The sequence below is a fragment of the Ictalurus punctatus genome, chromosome 21, assembly GCF_001660625.3.
Source record: "Ictalurus punctatus breed USDA103 chromosome 21, Coco_2.0, whole genome shotgun sequence".
NCBI classification, from domain to species: domain Eukaryota; kingdom Metazoa; phylum Chordata; class Actinopteri; order Siluriformes; family Ictaluridae; genus Ictalurus; species Ictalurus punctatus.
Window position 1 is genome coordinate 14856614 of NC_030436.2, and position 23999 is coordinate 14880612.

The 23999-nt window shown below is 40.0% G+C and overlaps 1 protein-coding gene across 2 annotated transcripts in view; it reads right to left on the reverse strand.

The window, feature by feature from the left end:
- acap3b (ArfGAP with coiled-coil, ankyrin repeat and PH domains 3b) overlaps positions 1–23999 on the reverse strand; it is a 65985-nt gene that overhangs the window by 14535 nt on the left and 27451 nt on the right. Inside the window, exons 2-10 of one of the 2 annotated variants that reach the window (XM_017450250.3) lie at positions 23618–23675; positions 21010–21126; positions 20735–20788; positions 12347–12405; positions 12048–12231; positions 10354–10398; positions 10061–10156; positions 9582–9656; positions 6319–6330 (exon numbers count right to left, since the gene is read on the reverse strand). In XM_017450250.3, the coding sequence (XP_017305739.2) occupies positions 6319–6330; positions 9582–9656; positions 10061–10156; positions 10354–10398; positions 12048–12231; positions 12347–12405; positions 20735–20788; positions 21010–21126; positions 23618–23675 (700 nt within the window). Of the gene's footprint in view, positions 1–12; positions 427–6318; positions 6331–9581; positions 9657–10060; positions 10157–10353; positions 10399–12047; positions 12232–12346; positions 12406–20734; positions 20789–21009; positions 21127–23617; positions 23676–23999 lie in introns of those variants that run through there. The other variant, XM_053674226.1, reaches the window with a different exon arrangement.

Sequence of the window (23999 nt, forward strand, 5' to 3'; positions counted from 1 at the left end):
TGCAGAACTCACCAAAGCATAATCAAACCTCCAGAACTTCCCAAATATCTTCATCTTTACAAGAAGTTTGTCCAGCAGCATGGGGAAATCGGAAAAGGTTCCAGACCTTGCGTTCCTCAAACGAGCTCGAAAAGTCAATCTACTACATACAGCTAATGAACTACGGTAATCTCCTTTCCATTGAGGAATGTGCACGTGAACCTTATAGCCGTGTGGCTTCAAAGCGTCTGACGGCGCCACCCTCATGTGCAGCACGTCTTCTTAGCTGCCACCTGCTCCAGTGCAGCTCCTCTGGCGTGTTCTGGAGCTCAGTGTCCACATGATTAGCATACAGCTGTCTACTACTTCTGCGCAAGCAGCCCCTGACCTGACCACTTTATTTCACAGCCACGAGCAGAGCCACCGCTTGCTCCGCGGATTTACGAGTGCCCTCTTGCTCAGAGTTCCTCCCCCGGCCTGAGGCAAGGCTCGCACTTAAACGCCGCTTGTGGGACCTGGGGGTGGGGGGGGGGGGGGGGGACGACGACTTGGTTTTGGAACAGCCAGTGTCCATCTGTCTGGCAGTCCACAAAACAATTCCTGCTTAATCAAGCAAACATTATTGCCCCCCGAAACACCCACCCCCACCCCCAAACATGCACGCATTTTCATCCAACACTGATACACTCGCAGGCACATTCCCATGTGGAACTGAACATGCTGCTTGAACTGAGCTTTCACTTCTATTAACAGTCAATCAATTAAAATGCTTCAAAGTAGCGCTTCTGTCTGTAACACCTACATCCCTCCTACACTAGGAGTGTAACACAACGCCACTCCACTATCTGTATCTGCATTTGTTTGGTGCTCCAAATATTCATTTCTGTATTAGTATTTGAATTTGCAAATAGCAATTTGTAGAACATAACTTTATTCAGCCTGTACAGGATATCACAGATTTTTTATGATTGTTGTAGCCAAAAAACGCTTGATTTTGCTGTGGCTTTTTTCAAAATTTGAGATGCAACTTGCCGTTTTTTTGTGCGGAAAACTGCTTGAAATTGCAACTGCATGAAATTGTTTTGCACAGTCTTTCACAGTGATGTGTGTTGGTGAATGGTTCGATGCACGTGAATCGAAATGGGCTTTGGCTGAACGGCCATTACGTTGATGTCACATGACGCATTTTTCAAAAATTGCAAGCTCCTCCGAATATTGCGAAGTTTGCTTGAGTACACATTCATTTCTGCGATCGCAAAATCTTTTTTGGAGACTCCAGCAGAGATATACTGCCATGTGAACAGCTTGAAGGTAAATCAGAAATGCGTGCACACCACAGTTAACTAGGCTCCCATGCAAAGACTAATGCTACGTCCCAATTCGCCTACGTCCTAAATAGTATCCGAGATTTCAACTAGTGTGTCCCAAATGATAGTATGTTGAAATTAGTATCCCAAAGGTACCCGGATGGTCTACTATTTTCGTTAGATTTTGGATGGAAGTGTGGTTCCGTGGACACTTTTTCAGCTAATATTGCCTGAATTCAACCAGGAAGCCTGGCGGACGAGTGTAACGTCGGTGATGCATCTTCAATATTTAAGTATAAGAGCTTAAATGTTAATTCATTTTAGAGAGGTGTAAATGAAATGCGGGAAAATAAATCAAGGTAATGGTACATTAAATTATATAGTACGACGTGTTAGTATATCCCAGTCCTTTCATACTCTTTTGCTACACACTCAAATGTATGTACTTTTTTCTTCACAAAAAGTGTATATAATAGTAGGCGATTTGGGACGCAGCATAAGCATGTACCCCTTGTCCAGTTCCTGAAAGTTTCGGGCTAGTTTTGAGCATGTTTTTTTAGATGTATTTGGGTTGGAAATTTTGCATGAACACATCTAGACTCAATGTGAAGCTTTAAAACAACAACAACAACAACAACAACAACAACAATAAAAAGTGAATAGTGCATCTAGTATTTGTTCAAGCCAAATAATGTATTCATATACGATTACATCCCTAGTATACACTATTTCTCATTAAACAGAAATATCAAAAATGAATCAAAGTCTTTTATTTCTGCATTGATTCTATTTATTTATTTATTTATTTATTAACCGGCATATTTGCACAGCACTTGTTTGCACGTGTTCACACACAGCTGCCAGACCCTGCTCAACATGCCATAACTCTGTGGGACAATGATAAAAAGGGAGTCCCAGGGGTGTCACAATGAAGTTAGCCTCACAGAAAAGACTAGCGTATGCATTATACTGCATGGATGTGTGTTTATGTACAGAGTGGCAGATGTAACGTGGGGCAGGAACAGGAGACAGGCGATAAGACAGCCGGGGAGATCGTAACTCTGCCACCGGAGACATAAAAAAGTGAGAAAGAGGGAGGGATGGAATGAAAAGGCTTCTCATTGCTGGTGTCAGGAAGCGGAATTAACCATGCGAAGATGTGTCTTTGTTAAAAGTGTGCGATCAGAGGTAAAGCTATTCATTTCATGGTACATTTTCATGTCCAATCATCAGCTGGTGAAGAGATACTTGCTGACCTAAAAAGCAATCCACCTAGGTATCTAAAAGACATTTTGTCAAGATGGAAGCTCATTTATCCATGTCTGATATGGGTCTCTAAAGAGCTCTTAGTCTTCTAAATATGGTGCAGGGTCGGGGGCACACAAAGTGAACATCAAGCTGTGTGGGGTCATGAGTTCGGTAAAGGTTATGAGCCCTCCACACTTTCTTTATAAAAGAGCCATGAACTCACGGCAGCCGCTCCATAATGGACAACTCTGTTCTTCAGTGGAAGTCAAAAGGGGGCGGGGCAAAGGTGTCAATCTCTAGGCAGAGCAATCAAGTCACTGAAGCTACACGATGCATGCTAAGCATCAACCTAACACTCTGACACAAAGTTTCCGAACTAGCTTTCTTTTTGTAATCCAGTACTAAAGGTGTCAGTTGTTGGTTTTAGCACCTGCTCAATATTGCTACCAAACAGGAACAAACAGGCACCTGGTGGTGGGTCTAGAAACACTGATTGTAGCCGATACTGTGTCACACAATATTCAACACCATACGCATAAATAGAGAATATTAATTTAAAAAAGAAATAAAAATGCAGAGTAGCCTGGTTTGCTGACGTTGTGTTTGTGAAATCAAACGCAGCATTGTCCCAATTTATTCGCTCATATATGTTAGTTTAATTTACAAATCACCCACTTTAAAACTATCACTTGTTTTTTGTTGTTTTTACTAAACAGTAATACATATATATATTTTTTTTCACAGAGGTTGTCGACTCTTTTTACCAGAGGCCAAGAAATGGAATTCATTTGTGATGGCTCAAATGAACGTAGATACTGAGGGCTTTAAGAATTTGCAGTTTTCCATCAAGTATTTTTTTTTACCTAGCCTACTAGGTTTAAATGCTATAATTGTATTGTGGCAGTTGTATACGGTGTTCTACTATCAAAAAAGCTTTAGTTGGTGTCCGTTTTTTGTCTGTACCACAGTTACTGTGTAGACGTGTGAATGGTTTGCCCAGCACAGGGCTCACAACCCTCCCCTTTCCTATCACCCTGCTCACCAGCAGCTAAACATGATACTCTACACACAGAAACCCAACAGTGTCCTGACTAACGTTATAACAGATTTGCGGTGATAAAATAATTCATTTGTTCACACCGATTGAAAATGTCTGATAAGTTGATTTCCGTTCTGCAGGTGTAATGGAACACAAGTGTCCTCCTAAAAAGGGCTAATGAAGGTTCTTAAGATTGTTGATAAGACTCAAGGATTCAAGGATTTTTATTGTCATTCCAACACATGGACATGAGCTGGAACGAAATTAAGTACCAAAGGTCCGGTTCAAACGACTCACAAGAAATAACAGCTAACTCACTCATAAAGAAATAAACACCCAGTCATACACACATATCCTGATGTTATTTTGGTTTCATCGTTAGTTGAAATGAAAATCATTTTCACCACGGCGAGATGTTTCAGCTCGTTATGATGATTGAAATTTAAAGGAGTCTTCGCTTTAGTACATATGTTGCAGCCAAAATGACTAACCAATGACTAATTTAAACCACTGACTGGTTAGACAAGTGAAAAATGTTAATCCAAGTGTGTCCTGTATGTTGGATTTACTAATGCTGTGCACTAAAATGCACTCCCTTGGTGACCAACATATTAACATATTATTGTGTATTTCTCTATGTAATTCTCCATTTTAGCCCGGATCACTTCATTTCCTAAGATGAATCATTCTGCCCTTGTCTGCTCATCCTTCCACCATTCTGGATGGCATGGCACTGAGGATTAAAAAGGCACCCGGACGCCAAATTCTGTCACTATTTTGTCAAGTCGACACCAAACCTCGTCTAAACCCCTGTCCCTTGTGTAGACGCAGATGGCTCATTTCACCTGTGAGCCTTATTCTCAACGATGCAGACCTAGCCCCTGGGGACGACTCCACCGTGTGTCTCCACATGTGTGTGTATACAGGGCCGGGCTTGAATTGGCTTGCACATGTGTGGGACAGTTGGTGGCACTAATTTAACAGTGATGTTTTTTTGGCGCGCCACCTTAATTTATCCGGCTCGATTAGCTCTGCGCCAGTGCCATCTGCTCCAATTAGGGAAGCTGGCCACAAATCTAACTCGAACTCTAATCCTGAATGCACCTGGTGCTCCTTTACCTAGCCACAGAGCACAGGGCAAGTCATTCCACCACCATTCTGAACAGGAATGTCAAAATCACCAGTCTCTTGATAAAATCTGCAGATCAGCAGATTTTCTCACCTTGTTTCCCATCAGCTTATACAAATAAAAAATGACTGATGACGTAAGGCTGCGCTTGGACGTGCGTCTCGTGTGCTTGCGTCTGGGCAAAACAGTTTAATATCATTGTAATTACTCAAATACAGCTTTTTGGCTCCATCTTACCTTTTTGTAACCACACAGGAACTACACCTCTTTCACACCCACTTCCCCAACTGTATTATACTGTAGCGTCCTTCCATTGGACCATATATTCATTTTGCAGTTTGTATTTTACTTGAGAATTTATTAGCTGCAAAAAAAAAAAAAAAGAAAGGAAAAAAAACCCCTACCTGATCTGTTAATTTATTGGTAGCTTGACCTTGACCTGTTACTAGATTCGTTCATTTCTCATGCACTTTATACTGCTTTTGCCAAAAGAGCTGTGCTAACAGTGCTCCCCTGGGACTAGAGCAAACTCTATACGTTAAATGTTTTAGAGATTGTAGTGTTGCTTTTAAAACCCTTTGGTAATTATAATTTTTTTTTTAACTGCCACCAATTGCATTGATACAAACTGAAGTATCAATACCCAAACTATAGTCATACAGGCTGAGGAAAAATCATGAAGAGACTTTCTACTGTCATCAGAAGCCCATTTAGAAGATTATGGTAGCGAAAGCTTGATGTAATACAGAGACAAAACGTTTAAGTGTCCTAGTGACACGTCAAAGATTTAAGAAGTTCTGAACAACACGTTACAAGCTCCTAACCTCTGCGAAAAACAGCGAGTAATACCATAATAATCTGTTATTACTGTATTATTAGTTTGTATCAGTCCATATACAGTGGTGCTTGAAAGTTTGTGAACTCATTCGAATTTTCTCTATATCTGCATTAATATGACATTAAACATCATCAGATGTTTTCCCAAAAGTAAACAAAGAGAACCCAATTAAACAAATGAGACAAAAATATCACACTGGGTCATTTATTGGTGCTTTTCACACAGCACCAGTTGAATCCCTCATGCAAATGTGCATATGCATGCTTTATGTGGGTGTTTGTACATATACAACGGCTGGGTTCACTGTTACTGCTCAGTCACTAAGGATCAAACTAAAAGGCAGACGGCATCGTAAAAGTTATTCTAAAGGACACACCACCTCCTGTGCATATTCACTTTTAAACATTCAGGATGAACACATTCATGCCACATGTGTTGTTGGGCTGTCTTTGTGTATCTTCTCATTTCCCACACTCAATGCCAAACACACACACACACACACACACACACACACGCACTCACACACACTGGACCATATTCAGCATGCAACACACATAAATCAATATTTTATAGACTGAGAATGAATCATCCATATTTAGCATAAATTACGCCTCTCAGTCACATGTTGCAGGTTTTGGATATAAATGTGATAGATAAGCCTCGGTATAATATGTACATCCATACACGACACCATACAAATTTTTTATTAGATAGTGATTGGAAATCAGTTATGGTGAGGTAATTTATTTATTTTTTTAAAGTCAAGAAAGTCACTCACCTGCATCAAAGTCTATGGAGGCAGGATGGAAGAGAAAATCATGTAAAGAGAAGACACAGAGAAATCATTTAATACAAATGCAACAAAATCTAAAACAATTGATGTGTATGCATAAAATATAAGTAGTCCATGCATGCCTAAGTTAATGGTTTTTGATTAAACAGAGCGCTAAAGCAAGATAGCATGATACTTAACACTCTAACCCCTTTTCCAACATTATTCTGTAAATATTAATTCTTTCACAATATTTACTCCCTCTAGAAGCCATCTGAGATTATTTCAAAGGTCAAGAAGCTGGAAAATGTTGAACTTTTCCTTTAAAGGTACAGTTAGTAACATTTTAAAAGTGTTTTACATAGAGATGCCCCGATACTACATTTCTCAACCCATACCGATAGCCGATTATTCAGAGTGATCTCGGCCGATACCGATAACCGATACCGATAGTTCTGTCTTTTATGCCTTCTTTTAAATTAATTATAATAATTAATTCCACAATTCTGAAAGAAATATAAATAAAAACTTTATTCTCTCCATTTCAACATGTTGTTTCACAGTAACTGGTCTCATAAACAGAAAACACATTACTCTAATTAACATTAACACTCATATAACTTTATATATACATTTATATTACATTACATTTATTCATTTAGCAGACACTTTTATCTAAAGCTACTTACAAATGAGGATATACCAAATATACCTTTGAAAACTGTGATTCATATTCTTGCCATGCAATGAGTCTGATTTGTTGCTTCATTGTGGGCTTCTGTTTATATTTTTCTGGCCCAGAAATGAGCTGCACCTCCAGTTGTACTTTCCCTGACATGCGTAGTTTCAATACAGGGATGTGAGGTCAGTTGAGGAAGGCTTGACAATGTTATTTAAAATAGCACTTTGCCTCACTGATGGCAGAGGACTCTAAAATTACAAACGGCTCTTTTAAATGCATCAGCATCACTATGTTTCCATTAATGGGTAACTTCATAGGAATGTGTGACAATAAGATTCAGGGACATGGGATTCTTAGGGACAGTTTGTGGATACAGATTAAAATCAAGTGAAAGTTCAAATGAATCCATTTTGGACTAATATACAGTTAAGGAAAATTTACAAATACAAATTGAGGACCTAACTTGCTCAGTATACCCATGCCCTGTTTGCCCTGTTGGCTAGCAATGTGCTAACAGATGGTCAGTGCCTGGGTGGTAAACAGTGTGCTCATGTGTTTGTGTGTGTGATTGTGTGTGTGTGTCATGAGGCCCAAAGTCCCCAGGCTGGTCAGAGAACTGTACTTTATTCTTATGTTGATCAAATTCTACATAGAATACCTTTAAAAACAAAAATATGCCACAATGATTGAATTTACCCACCAGTAGACATCAGTGTGATCTTTGAGGATGAAGTTAGTCATCCTCATTATATATCTGAAGTTAGTAATGTAGGCCGTTTCTCATTATATGTATTTTATCATAGACAAAGACCAAGAAGCAAAAAAAGCACTCACAGTGAACATCATAGTGTGATACTCAATCACATGATCACTGAACCTAATCATATCAGATTTGAGTTTCATATATACAGTGCCCTCCACTAATATTGGCATACTTGGTAAATATGAGCAAAGAAGGCTGTGGAAAATTGTCTTTATTGTTTAACCTTTTGATCTTTTGTTTAAAAAATTCACAAAAATACTCTGCTCTCACTGATATCAAACAATTGCAAACAAATCACAGGTTTATCCAAAAAATATATATCTTTGTTAAATATAGGTGTGCAATGATTAGTCAATTATTTTCACACTTTTAGTCAATACTTTGTGCTAGCTCCCTTTGTCAAGATAACAGCTCCGAATCTTCTCCTATAATGCCTGATGAGGTTGGAGAATACATGGCGAGGGATCGGAGACCGTTCCTCCATACAGAATCTCTCCAGATCCTTCACATTTCGAGGTCCACGCTGGTGGACTCTCCTCTTCAGTTCACTCCACAGGGTTTCTATGGGTTTCAAGTCAGGGGACTGGGATGGTCATGGCAGGACCTTGATTTTGTGGTCAGTAAACCATTTTTTGTGTTGATTTTGATGTATGTTTTGGATCATTGTCCTGCTGCAAGATCCAACCACGGCCCATTTTAAGATTTCTGGCAGAAGCAGTCAGGTTTTCATTTAATACCTGTTGATATTTGATAGAGGCCATGATGCCATGTATCCTAACAAAATGTCCAGGACCGCTGGCAGAAAATCAGACCCAAAACATTAAAGAGACTCCATCATATTTAAGCGTGGGCATGAGGTACTTTTCCATATGGCTGTCTCTCTGTGTGCGCCAAAACCACCTCTGGTGTTCATTACCAAAAACTCTATTTTGGTTTCATCTGACCATAGAACCCGATCCCATTTGATGTTCCAGTAGTGTCTGGCAGACTGAAGTCACTTGAGCAAAAGGAATAAGGGAATATAGCTGCAGCTGCTAAGGGGCCAAGAACTACATAGCGACACCTTGTGGAGAAATGACACTAATGTTTTGTCCACAACTTGTGGTGATGTAGGTGACTTCGGATTGTAGTTTTGGAGACTTTCTGACCCCAAGACGCAACTAACTTCTGCAATTCTCCAGCTGTTATCCTTGGAGCCATTCGAACCATCCTCTTCACAGTGCGTTGAGACAATACAGACACATGTCCAATTCCAGGTTGATTCATAACATTTCCAGTTGACTGGAACTTCTTAATTATTGCCCTGATGGTGGAAATGGGCATTTTCACTGGGAAACCAATTCCCAGTGTGTGAAGCTCAACAACCTTTTGCTGCACATCACAGCTTTATTCCTTGGTCTTACACATTGTTATGTATGACTAAGGGAATTTAGCCTATGTGTTACCTCATATTTAAACCCCTGTAAAACAGGAAGTCATGGGTAAACAACTTCCTGTTTCTAGTCACCCAGGTGTTCTAAAATATAATTCAAACATATTTTTCTCATATGAATTCATAGGGGTGCCAATAATTGTCACACACCTATATTTAACCTATATTTAAGGTTATTCTTTTGGATAAACCTGTTTGCAATTGTTTGATATCCATGAGAGCAGAGGATTTTTGTGATTTTTTTTAACAAAAGATCAAAAGGTTAAACAATAAAGACAACTTTTCACAGCCTTCTTTGCTCATATTCACCAAGAGTGCAAGTATTAGTGGAGGACACTGTATATTTCTGATAGACACCGGCTGAAATGAAAATAAAGACGAGTGGTGCTCACCCGCTGCTGGATGACGGCGTGCTGGTGCTCCATCACTCTCTTCTCCATGGCCGAGTCGATCACCAGCTGATCCAGCTGCAGCCAGGATACACACAGCAGATGAGTAAACGCCTCATACAGCATACATAGCACCAGCGCTCATATGTACATTTATATATGTACTGGGGCTTTAGGAGCTTTTATAGTGTCAGTTCTGAGTTTTATAGCTGCTTGTACGAACCTGATCCATGAATTCAACATAATATCGATGCGTTATGTATAACCCTTGTATAAAGCAGAATTCTAAATGTTCTTTTCACACACACCATCAGTTTTTCAGCATCTACAGCACTTGGTAGTATTAGATTAGAAGATCTACTCTTACTAAATACTGTATAATCCTCCACACACGATCTGAAGAAGCTGCCAAGGAACAGATTACTCCTTATTTTAACTCATTAGGCCTCATTGTAGCTCACGTGGATGAAGCAGCACCTCACCTCAGCAGCAAGCTTTTTCATGTACGGGTCGAGCTCGTCCAGAAGGTTGTATCCCTGCTGGAACAGCGTGTACTGTGCATGCATGAAGGACAGCATCTATGAAAGGCAAGGAAGGAATGATCAGAGAAAAAGAGAGGCAGATCTATTCCATCACCGGTGCTGAAACTGCGCAGGATAGATACAGCACTTGTGTCCTTAGCTGCAATTTACACACTCACATTGTTGTACAGTATTTATGTCCTACGTTAGACTCAGCTAAGCGAGAAAAGCATAAAAAGAAGGAAGCCACTCACCGAGTCTAGGATTTCAAACTTCTTCTTGGCCTGTAAAACATTGATCTATGGAGAAAATGAGTTGAGTTAAGACTTAGTAGCATGCAAAGACTAATCTGAACAAACGCACCAGAATACAGTTTACAAATACTACTGCGCCGCTCAGTGGAGCTTAGATGTACTGCAGACTCTGTGTTAACAAGATTGTACCTTTGGTACCCTAAGAGCGTAGTATAGTGCAGCGTGGACTTACATAGAAATGCATCTAAAAAAAATGTCATATTTATTCAGATTTTTATTCATTTATATTATAACAGTACCACTAAAACCAATTTCTATTTAGCACATCTGTGCTGTATGTGTGATTACCCTGACGATTATCCTAATGTCAACATTTCTCTTGTACCGAGAACAGAACAGGGAACTTGTCTACTTATAAAGGAAGTGTAACTGCAATGTACTTCTGTAGAATGCTTTTACGAATTCGATACTGATTTAAAGTTAAATTTTCAAACTGGAGTTGGAAATCTGTACATATTCCCACAAAACCTTCAACATTGAACAGCATTGTATTTTTGTCATTTGGATAATACTACATAAGGAAATGTCTGTCTTGAAAGACTTTCTCTCATGAATGTATGACTCGTTCTAAGTATTTTAATGTTAAAATCTTGTGGTTTTGAATTTGTGTTATATAGTCATGTATTTTATAGTCACTGCCATTAGCCCTTGTAACTGCCATTACAACAGATAATAGGTCTTCTGTTCTTTTATCAGTACAAGGAAATGCGTCAAAATTCTCGTCTGCTGTAATCCCCACATGCACTACAGATGCCACAGATAGAGATGAAGTTGTAAAACATGGGAGTATTCCTGTCAGGTAAATCCACTAAGATATGCTTTAAATGAGCTTCCTGCAGTGGAGTCACTGGTTAGCGCTGAGTCACTGTGCTTGTTGCTAAAAATCTGGATGCAATTAAAAAAATTAATCAATTAACAACAAACCCAAGACAATTCAGTCCCAGATAACGTTTGTCTCTCATATCCAGTGACACACTGAAAACATGGACAGTGTTATCAAGTGTCTTCCAGTGAATATGAGTACAATGTGCTAAATAGACAAAAGATTTCTTGGCTAGGAAACACAATGCGGTATTTTTGAACAGGGACGGAATAATATGTTTACTTATGTCTGATCACTGTTACCATGGAAAACTAACCCAGATAAGTGTATATGCCAGACCATACTACTACTTCCAGGTTAATTCCAGCTAAATACTGTAGAGTCTACAAATCCAACCAACACATGCTTTGCCTAATTGTGAAGTCTTGCCAATCTTAGTCGTGGTCTGAACCGTGTATCCTGTGATTGCCATTGTTGTGTTTTAACCCTTGATTTGCCTGTTGAATACTCTTTCGATTTGCCCTTTGCTTGGATCCTGTGTTTGAACATACGTAGCTTTCATTATAACATTGAGCTTTGGATTGTGTTTGGCTTTGCTAATAAATACATCTGCACATGGATCCTCAACTATCTCCAAAGTCCAGTTCCTTACAGTTTAATAAGTAAGGCTTCAGTGAAAAGGCCTCAGACCTATACTCAAACAAATACCTTATTGTTATTTAAAGCCAAGCTATCATTTTTAATACTAGATCCCTAGATCTTGACTAGATTTTAATACTAGATTTTTTTTTTTTTTTGGATGGCTAGTCACCTGTAGTACATAGTCGAGGGAGAGTTGTCGGAAACACTTCCGGGTCACGATAAGTGTGCCGTTGGCTTCTTCCACTTCATGCGGCTTGTTTCGGGGAGCCTGAGCGTTTTTCACCTGCGCTATCTCCATGTCCTCCCGCACCTTGTCAAATTGCTTCTTTGTCTCCTTAAACTTGCGCACATCCCTGCATGGTGGAAAACAAGAATCATTCGAGATAGGGAATGAGTGATTATAGAGATAAGTTAAGTGATTCTTTGTAAAAAACAAAACAAAACAAAAACAAACAAAAACCTACTTACTCCTTGACAAAAGTGTGCAGCTGCTGCTTAATGGACCTCTGGGCCTGGTCAAAGAGGATCTATGAGAGACAAAGGAAAATATACATAAATTTCAGACTGAAAGTTAACATTTACTTAAGGTAACAGTTTTTGGTATCAATAAGTCGAAATAAACCAACCATTTGATTGTTACATGTTTGTAATTCTAAAGCAAAACCAGAACCATCATGTTAAATCCCAAAGTTCTCATACTCCCAACACACCTGACCCAGGGTTTAACAATTACGGTGTGAAATTGTGCAGCTCAGTGGCTCCCCAGCCTTAGACTATACAGCAGATCTACACAGTATATTACCAATGTGACCACTAGATGGCAAAGCTGCAATTGCAAAACCATTAAAGCACTAAACCTGACACACAACCTTGCTCTTATTCAAACCCCCATCTCCCTCATTTCCTCTTTTCAGCTTTGCATCACTCTCTAAGCTGATGTTCATGCAGTTAAGTGGAGTAAAAGAGAACAGGGTGCTGGAAAGCACAGTGTCTGGGACTTTTGTCTACAATAATGAGAGGAAATAGAGACAGAACCAGATAACAATCTACACTGGACCAAAAATGAAGGCAGTTAAGGTAAACATGTCTAAATGTGTAACATGAGTGAGCCGAAGGCAGGACGCAAGCGTGAACACTCAACATGTTCTATCCATGAACTGTTGTCAGAGATGCAAGCAGGGGTCAGAACACTGGCAGAGAGCAACAAAACATGACTCGTCCATAAATTAATAGAATGGTTCCTGGGTAAAAAGCAGGACATAATTCACACGGAACTGAAACTAGGCAAAAAAAGGCTTTCATGGAATGCTAGAAATGCACATTAAGACTTTGCAAACATAATATAACAGAACAGGGTATAAAGCAGTCCGTAGAGTATTTCGCCATGGTTTTTTTTTTGTGAATGTTGCGGCCAAAAATGCTTGATTGTGATGGCGTCACATGATGTGTCTTGGGCCAAATCTGCTGTAATTGTTAAAAATTGCAAGCTCCACTGAATATTGTAGAGTTTGCTTGATTTTTTTTATCGCAAAATCCTGTAGGGACTGATAAAGAGACAAACTAATCATGGACTAAACACAGAACAGGTGAACACAGTAGGTTAACAACCAGTGGCAGGAGAGTGGCAGAGACAGCATTAGAACTGAAACAAAAGCACACAGCAAAACACAAACAAAAGCACATGTACCATGAAGAACAAGTGCAAACAATGCACGGAACAGCGCCGCTTGCTGAGACGGTGATTTTGCGACACCATTTCACATGCAAAGCTTGCTCATAAATAAATGAGACAGATACGATGCAAAACACGAGTTCATCTTTGCATATGTGGATCTGTTGGGCAGTTGACATCATATAAGATACAGAATCTATCATTGTTTTCTCAAGGAATTCTCAAGTAAAATGACAAACAGGAAAACGTGACAGACATATATGTAAATTACAAATAAATCTGAAGTGCTAGCGGTATTACACTCCATTTGAAACTTTTCCATTCCGTGCATTAATGAAATCCTAGACTAGGATCAGCATTTTCCCTTCCACTAAACCCAGAAACAGTCACTGAACAGCAGCCATCCATTACGCACTGGCGATCTGAAACTGGTTGCTCTCTGTTTCATTTAATTAGCCAGTGTATGTGGATGTGAGTGGTTCCCTACCGCTGTGCGATTACGTCAGAGAACAAAGTGGACTGGGTTTCCGGTGACATTACAGGCTCTTTAATCTGCGTTCAGCAAAATTTTCTCTCTTTCCTTCATTTTCACACCCTCCTCTGCGTCTCAGGATATATTTTGCATGCTCACTCGATATCTCTCTCTCTCTATCATAACCTTATGTTATATCCTTATGTCTCTCATTATAAATCTGCTGAAGATGAGATGCGCTGAACCACATCTAGTATTCTTTGGTGAAGCTGTAATTAAGACAGTGACGAGTGAGAGAAGAGAGAGAGCTTGAAAGCAAAAATGTGGACGAACGTGTGAGTTTCATTGTGGCCTGAAGCCTAAAGCTTTTAGAGAGAGCACCAAGGCTGCTTGATGTAGCGCCAGGCATTAATACGTAGCAGCACCCGGTCGCTCACGCATCGCAGTTACAAAGAAGTAGTGCACTGAGGTACCTTTACAGAACCTCAGATAACCTCCAGAATAAAGAAAGAGACAACGAAAGAGAGAGGAAGAGATCACTAGAGACATAAAGAATGAGCAGGAACAGAACAGAGGAGACCTGGAACTGGAAGATCATTAATTGTGCCAAGATGTTGCAAGTGCTATCCACATGTGGAACCTCAATCCAAATCTAAATACAAGGTTTTTTTTTGTTTTTTGTTTTTCTCTCAGGAAGAAAAACCAAATGAGATACATTTATGACAGACATGCCAAATTTGGTTTAACTTGCATGGTAAGTTGCACATCAGAAAGAAAACAAGGCTCATAAAAATCTCCAACTGGACGCCAAAAGAGGCAAACTGTCTAAAGGCTTTAGCGCAAAGACAAACAATCTGCTCTTGCTTCATTGTTTCATTCAATGATTTGTTTTATTTAGTTCTGGAAATTGCTTCGTAAAGCTGAAAAATGACCTGCCGGAGTTTACAACGTGCTCCATACAGTCACAGCTCCACCACCTCGAGCTTGTGAAGAAAACATAGACATGGCTACAAAAACAAAACCTCAGGACTCCCTGTTGCAGCAAGATGTGAATTCCAATCCTAGAAAGTTCACGAAGGTCCGAGGTCAAGGTCACGCCTCGGCTAAAACTCATTCCATCAGATGTCTGTCTGAATGTTTACTGCAAGAAACCCTACACCTTAGACCGAAGACTGTCAAAGAGGCCTGTGACATAATTCTGGGCCTCTTTGAAATGAAGAATTCGAAAATGTTTTGTTATTGTGAAATTCAATATTGATTCGCGCCGATTCGGGCTGCGCAGCAAGCTGTCGTAAAACAACACCAGCTTGGATTGTGGGAGTCTTCCTGTTGGTGCGAAGATGACGACTGTGCGGGTGAGTAAGAGCCGCTGTTATGCAACCGGGTCCCTCCGCCGCCGCAGACAGTAAATAAACGAAGATTGAGCACTGATCCCAGTCGTGATCCGGGCTCATCTTACATCTCTCATCTGGGGATGGACGCGCCTACACACTTGATAGCATAAATGAAGGTCTGTTTGAGTCAGCGTGAGAAATGTGAAGCGAGGGCTTGCGCAACACTCCTGAAGAGCATTAATGATTATGGGAACAGAAACTAGAGTGTGGAAGGGACAGATATTGAGACTATTTCGATACTGTACAGACCCATAACACTACCAAAACTCTCATTTAACCAAAAACAATACATGAAATAATTAATTAACGGCCACTTGGGAATCTCTCCCCCCTGTTTCTCTGATATGGTGCATCAACGTTTCCACTGAACCGCATAAGCATGTGGAGTTATAAAACAACGCTTATTACTTTTATCTCTGTCTGAGAGAATATATTACCATCCATAGTGAAATACTTCACTGTTTACACACAGCATAAAGACACAGATACAGATCACAGATAATTATGTGCAAGATGACAAATAGAGATATACTGTATGTTTTAATGTATCTACTCCGAGGCAATTTTTCTTAGCGTTAGCATCGTAATATTTCTTTAATTTCATAGTTGATTTTTTCAAATGTTGGAATTTTAATCTAGAGTCATTTTCAGAACTCTCAGCACCGATCATGTATCTTTACGGTCATTAAAATAATTTGAGCTGCTCCTCTGAGTCAGAATAATAACAGTGGAATTGTTAGTGCTGGCTTTGAGAAAGTCTATATATATAACCCAAACACAGAGCATTAACTAGCATTAGCTTTACTAATGTAGTGCTGACTTAGCTTCTGCTTACATCATGTGGAAGTATTTGGGGGAAATGGAGAACTTGTTATTCTGCCTTCAGTTTAATTACATTTTGTTTACTAGGAAAACTGGTAGGGGTCATTTTGTTAACTAGCATTAGCAAATAGTTCTGTTCATGTTAAGCAACTGTATATCTCTTCCTAAACTTTAACAGAACTGAAGCTGGTTTTACATATTATTTTTTTGAAGTTCCTTATAAACTGAAATGTAAAGCTAATAGTTTAATAGTTATAGTCTCTCTCTACCACCAATACGGATCAACAGTTTTGATGACATCATTCTGCACTTCAGTTTCTCTAGAATCTGAAGTGTCCCACACCCAACATTATAAAAAATCACCTCAGACACAGTCTCAGTGTTTAAGTCTAGGCTTAAAACGTATTTGTTTACTCAAGCCTACCCTGACTAGATTCTGTTCTACTACTTCGCAGTCATAATTATCTTTTTTCTCCCTCTCTCCTTTCGCCGAGCCCCACACGAATTTATGGAGATACTAGAGATCCAGATCCTTTCTGCCTCTGGATGGAGCTCAAATCTTCTTTAATTCCAGACTGCTGGGACTACGGCTGCTCCTAACGCCATACAGACTTCATATAAATCCATAATGAACTTTTTCACACTAACTGTTGTTGCCCAGATGAGGATGGGTTCCCTTCTGAGTCGGGTTCCTCTCAAGGTTTCTTCCTCTTAAAACATCTTAGGGAGTTTTTCCTTACCACCGTCGCCACTCAGTGGCTTGCTCAGTTGGGATAAATTCGCACCTTTAATATCTGTATACCATGTTGATATTTCTGTAAAGCTGATTTGAGACAATGTCTTTTGTAAAAAGCGCTATACAAATAAAATTGAATTGAATTGAATTGAATTGAACTGTCGCGCTCCGGTGCGCCGCACAAGGGGGACTCTCTGACAACATGCTGTCCAGTTGGGTTTCCTCTGAGTTCTCCAGTTTCCTCACACCTCTCAAAACATGATGGTGGACTGGCTATGCTAAATTGCCCTATGACATCTCATCCAGGGTGTATTCCCACCTCATGCCCAGCGGTCCTGGGATAGGCTTGCAACCCTGACCAAGATAAAGATGAATTAATGTTAATCAGTGTCACCAACGATTCCTGAAGACTTTAGTTCCAAGCATAATCCTGCCCACCTGACCACCACCAATCATTGCCTTAAGAAGTTCGTGATCAACCTGCAGGAAGGTAGATCTCAAGGAAGAGGGTTGGTGACCACTAATGTAAATGAATTGTTGTGAAGCTTTCCCCAGCCTCTGATGTCACTGGTTCCTGGTTCCAGACCAACAGCATGTTGGGCTCCAGGTCTTTCAGCTTAGATTCACTTGTGTCCTGCAGTTTGTCTGCACCGAGCACAGTAATGGCATCACCTTTACAGTCGGGGTGAGAAACACACATCTCCATTGTCCTGCCAACAATCTTCTCTCCTCACGGGATCACAGCCGGACTATCTGCCAGACAACAGCAGTAGTTTTTAGCCAACTAGGTGGAAAAGTTTTCATTTTAGACATTCCTGCTTAGCAAAAAGTTCCCTTTCTTTAGTCCTGTACAGGAAGGACAAATCCCCTGTGTTTTATGTCTTATAACTCTGTACACCATTCTAGTGGTGAAGATGAAGGACAAATGAAGAAATAGCACCTGGCAAAGTTTTTTAGTATGATGCAATATGTAAGCTGTGATCTATATCCTCGAATTGAAGGGCTGGACACCAAACCTTATTTTCAGCCCTCCTGGTGTGAAACTGACATCAGATTGCAACCCGAGGTCTCTGGATTTATGAGACAGAGACATTAGATCTATTGCAAACTGCCAGGCTTGTGATTTACAGAGTGGCAGGTTAACTGCTCTGACCCAGACACAGACACGAGAGTGAATTAAACTGATGGCCTATCTGCTCAGGAACGTCCTCTCAGGTCAGGGCAGTAAATAGAAAGGAGACAGTGAACAGGATTAGGAGTAACCATCAATCATTTTGTAATGCATTAGCACAAATAGCGCTTAGAGAAAAGCAGTGAGCTGAGACAGAAAAGCCACACAGCTGTCATCATCATCTGGACGTTTGAACCCAACTCTAGTGAAATCAAAGGACTACAACTCTGTAAACACGTTGCACATTCTCATAAGGCTACGACCTGAAAACATCACGCCTACATGCTCAGCCCCAGGAATGCACCGTCTCCACCGCATCTCCACAAAACAATTTATCACAGGAATAAACTTGCGCCATATAAACAGCACAGGAGTGGCAAAATCTCACAGGAAAATACGATGCTAGACTTGAAGGAAAGGATCAGCAGTTTTTTGGGCTGACAATTAAAAAGCCACAGGCCCTTTACACCCCAACCAAGGAATTTCCTCTGCTCCAGAAAGCCAGTCAGCTCTGCTGTGCTACAGGTACTTGTTCTGTGTGTTGAACAAAACAAAGCAAGGCTAATTAGTGATATTAGGTGATTTGGGGACATTTAAGGAGAAAACACTGATGCTCTCAATGGATTCAGAGGAGAAATCAGGCATATGTAGGCATAAGTCATTTAAAGTCTATATACAATCGCTTCGTCTGTCTTCCTCCTGATTTTTTTTCATTCTCTCTCTCTCGTGTTGTGTTTCCAATTATATCAGCTCTCAAAAACAGGAAAAGGACTTTCTCTGTGTCAGCAATATATCCCATATCTGACCTCCAGATTAAAGGAGTCACGGCTTTCCCCCATGCAAGGTTCAGCTGATCTGGTCGTACACACGAAAGCTTATTAAATTGCTGAAATAAATGAAATACGATACATTATCTTTCTATCAAGTTCATCAAGATACACGGCGATAGGTTACAAATGAGGAATTCGGGATTTATTGGAAACATGACCGAAAAAGATGAAATGATACCCTTTTGCAACAGTTCTCACTTAGTTATACTAATAACTAATGCATTCTGGGTAAAAAGGTAGCTTTTCATCCTAATCAAGGATCAGCTTCAGTTAGACCAATCTGACCTTAAATTTTCATGATTTATTTATTATGAAAATACAGAATTGGAGAATATTCCACCTACAAAGTTCACTCCAGTTCATCAAATCTATCCAAAAGCTACCTTCAGCGAAAACAAATTCGAATTCACACGAATTTCCTCCTGTCCCAGTGTGATCAATCAGACAAGACATGCTTGTTTTCTCAATGTTTGCCTAGATAACAAGTAATGGAGGTTTATCTCACCCAAAATCTGTCCTGTATCTGCATCAAACTGCAAATAGTTTCTAAGTACTGTGTGTCACACAGACTCGGTGTGTGACCCTATGAAGGCAGACAAACCAGACAAATCACTTTTATTATAGCGCATTTTGGTGTTATTCCATCCCCTATGCTAAAGGGTCTGCACTTATATAGCACTTTTATCCAAATCACTTTACACTGTTACTCATTCACCCATTCACACACACTCACACACTAATGGTAGCAGAGCGGCCATGTAAGGTGCTTGCTTGCCATCAGGAGCTACTTGGGGTTCAGTGTCTTGCCCAAGGACACTTCGGCATGTGAAGTCACGTGGGCCGGGAATCGAACCGCCGACCCTAGTGGACAACCTGCTCTACCACCTGAGCTACGGCCACCCAGTCGCCCCTATGCTCTATCTCTCAAAGCTGGAAGAGAGAAATGTACTGGAAAATCTGGAAATAGGTCCACTTTGAATCTTGAATTAGTAAATGTAGACTATCCCTGCTTTCATTCCTCTTCAATAAGGACCTTCATCCACTTGGATTCAGATCCTATCCTGGGAACACCATGTTTGTGAGGTAGGAATACACCCTGTATGGGATGCCAGTCTATTGCAGGGCACCACACACACACACACACACACACACACACACACACACACACACACACACACACACACACAAACACCCCTGGGAGCAGTTTAGCAATCCACAAACTGCTATATCTTAGGAGGTTGGAAGAAGCTGTAGAACCCACACAGACGGTGTTCAAAGCTCAGGATTGAAACCTGGAGCTGTGAAAAAGCTACTTTTGGGTCAGATAAGTTGTTACTTAGCTTGATAGTTTTAGGTACAACCTATTAGGCTTGTACCCTAAGTGCAAATCATCATACAACAAACATGGGATAAGTAGAAATTTGATTGGGTTTTTTTCCCCTTGTGACATTCCTTTAAACTAGTTTAAGGCACACTGCATATACCTAACACTATATCAGCATAAACGGGAAGCATGTGGAACACATCGGGCAGATATGAAGTGAAACACTGCATGTAAAGAAATGAGGCTTTTTGGGGGTTCAATTTCAACCCAAGCAATGTGGTGGGAGACATGCTCGCCTCGCAGGAAATGATGGATCATCATGCCATTTGGATAGGAACATATTGTACTGTACATATGTGTACCAGCACATCATTTTTATTAAGGATGCATGTGATGCACTGTGGCGACCGAGCAAGCGGAGCTCTCATGACTCACCATGTGGTAGTTGACGATTTCTTGAAGGCTCACTCCACATTTCTCCAGAAACTCCTGCAAAACACACACAAATAGACAGACAATTTTACACACCCTGTGATTACAGTCTCTCAGGATGAGCCAGTTTAGATCATTCTATTAGTGAGCAGGATGTAGACAATTATAGTAGTGAGCTTAAACTATTATCTGTGCTTAACCGGTGTTGTTAGATGTAGTCGAATGTATTTATTCCGGTTTCGGGAATCATCATTGTGACTGAATACATTACAACTTACAGAGATCATTTCCTCCTTGCAGTGGTGTGACAGGTCTCGAATGCCATTGATAAGGAGCTTGTTAGCGTTGGTGTACGCCCGGCCAGCCTCGATCATCCCGCTGCACAGCTTCACCAGCTAATGGAGAGAAATTACAAGAGAGATGCCTGACATCACAAGGACGGTAGAGGAGAAGGAGAATTAGGGTTGACGCTGAAATTATAGCATTCCTAAATGTGTTTGCTGCCTGGATCACCCTGCAATTATCACCTCAAAGCATGTGCAAGCGCTCGCATAAACAAAAACCAGTCAATGCTGATTAGGTGCTAGCCTGCAGTGTGGGTTAACAGATATATACACACATACACACACACACAGCAGGAAGGGCCATTCACACAGACACACTCACACACAGGTTATGTCAACAGCACAAGGCGGCCAATTAAATGATACTGTCGTAATAATGAGTTTATTACATGTGGATTAAGTTACTTTCAGTCCATGTTTTCAGGTTTGTTTTTGTTTATTTTAACAAATGCTTTATTTATGTAGCATTTTTCAAGGAGTCTCCAGAGTCAATACTTTGTAACAGTCAGAGGTAAATCAGTTTCTTTTTTCAAGTTTTCAGGACGGAGGATTTTTTCCAATAACATGACAAACTACAGGGTTTTTTTTTTCTTTGTCTTATTAGCATCAAGAGAGAAAGCTGTCATAACGTTATAGCCGCTATATGTGTTAGTTATAAGGGGAACGAACTTGTTTCATGGAAGTGTACATAAGTGTACATACCCACGCCTTGCAGAATCTGCAAAATGTTAATCTTTTTTTTTTTAAAAAGAGGGATTATAAAATTTGCATTTTGTATTTATTTAGCACTGCCCTGAATAAGCTATTTTACATAACAGATGTTTACATATAGTCCACAAGACACAATAATAATAACTGAATTTACACAAATGAACCAGTTCAAAAGTTTACACACGCTTGATTATTAATCCTGTGTGTCGTTACCTGGATGATCAGCGACTGTGTTTATGTTTTGTGATGGTTGTTCACGAGTCCCTTGTTTGTCCTGAGCAGTTAAACTACCCACTGTTCTTCAGAAAAACCCTCCAGGTCCTGCACATTCTTTACTTTTCCAGCATATTCTGTATATTTGACCCCTTTCCAACAGTGACTATATGATGCTGAGAGACATCTTTTCACACTGAGAACAACTGAGGGACTCGTACACAACTATTACAAAACGTTAATTAATTAGTTAATAAATTGTTATTATTTTATCTTCTAGACTACATGAACGAAAAGACATTTAAACAAAATAATAACAATTTACACCGATCATCCTGATCAAAGTTTACACCCCCCTGGCTCTTAATGTATCGTGTTGCCTTCTTCAGCATCAGTGAATGTTTGTACCTTTTGTAAATAGTTGTGTATCAGAGGAATAAAACACTACAGGATGTGCTGTTATTGGAAAATAATCAACTTCGGGGCGGTAACAGTAACTCTGCTTCACCTTGGGCCGTATCACACCACCCTGTCATTGATTTTTTTTAGTTCCATCATGGTTTTAGTTCCTTGCATATTTTTTTTATGCATTCCTACTATTAATTATTTGACACTGACATCATTCAGTTTAAGAACGAATAGTTAGTGTTAGTAAATGATGCAGTTGATCTGTTTAGCATCCATAAAGGTCTTTTATTATTATTATTATTATTATTATTACAAGAGTTCCACTTGTTTAATCTGACATGATTTGCAGTTCGATGAGTTCGCTGAGCCAATCTCGGTCCACCGAACCCCTGTATCTCTTTATCATGATTTAAAAATGAGATCTTCTATTTTTAGCGCATATTCATGACATCTGAGCACTTCAATTAGTTCAGAGCATCCATGATGCAATTATTTTGCCCATAAATCTTTCTTACCATGGATGCTGTGAAGCAAAACCAATTACACTGATGTCACTGCTATCAAACATTCTATATACATTCTATTTCTCATAACCCTATAAATTAATAACATGGACACAGGATAGTCGAAAGCTCTCAGTTGTCTCTTGGCAATACAAAATGAACTTCAAGCTGCTACAGAGTCGCTCTAATCGCGTTAGTGGGAAACTGGAGCGTATACGACATGACGCACATGTATGTATGCTTGTAGAGGTGTCAGCGTGTAGTAGGAGAATACTGAAGAGACAGAGAGAAGAAAGGAAGGTAAATAGAAATAGGGAGAAAATAGGGAAAAAAGAATAGCTATCTAATATCTTCCAGTTCAAGGCACGTGCATGGCTTCGTATTAGGCATGAGATCAATTAGGCATAGATTTGTTTAATCAGGATTTACACTGTCAAAAGCGCTCTGTGATGAAGACCCGAATCCCACTGCTGTTCCTAACCCGTGTCTCTTCTGATCCTCGCTAAGCCGCTACAATCCTAGCCAGGATTTAAGTCCTGCATGACTCTGTTCCTTTACAAATCTGATATCATCACACACGGCCCTGCTTTTTTCATTTTTTTACACTTCAAACAGCTCCCAATACATTTGGAGATAAAATTAACATCAGGTTTCCATGGTGTATTAATATCAAAAGCCGACGTATTTGACCGAGTGATCTCACGTGCCTTGTCGAGTTTGGCCTCGATGTCGACCACATCTGTCTCCACCTCATCGATGTTGGCTCTGGAAGGACAAAAAAGAAAACACACACATTCTTGTCAGGCATCATCATGATACTGAAAAACAGCTGTAGCCCCACGAGGCCCTTTTTAATTCACCGTGATCTCAATTTAGCAGTGAAAATCTTCAAACAATAACAAATAATGATGAGTCATATTGAGACTCACACCAGGTGGTAGCTTGGGAGAAGAGAAGAAAAGAGAAGAAAGCTGGATGCAATTAAAACCTGAATCTCCTTCTATACAGTTCCTATATAGTGAAATAGTATAATTAGTGCTATAGACCTATAAGAATTAGACCCAATGGTGCTATGCATGAAATATAATG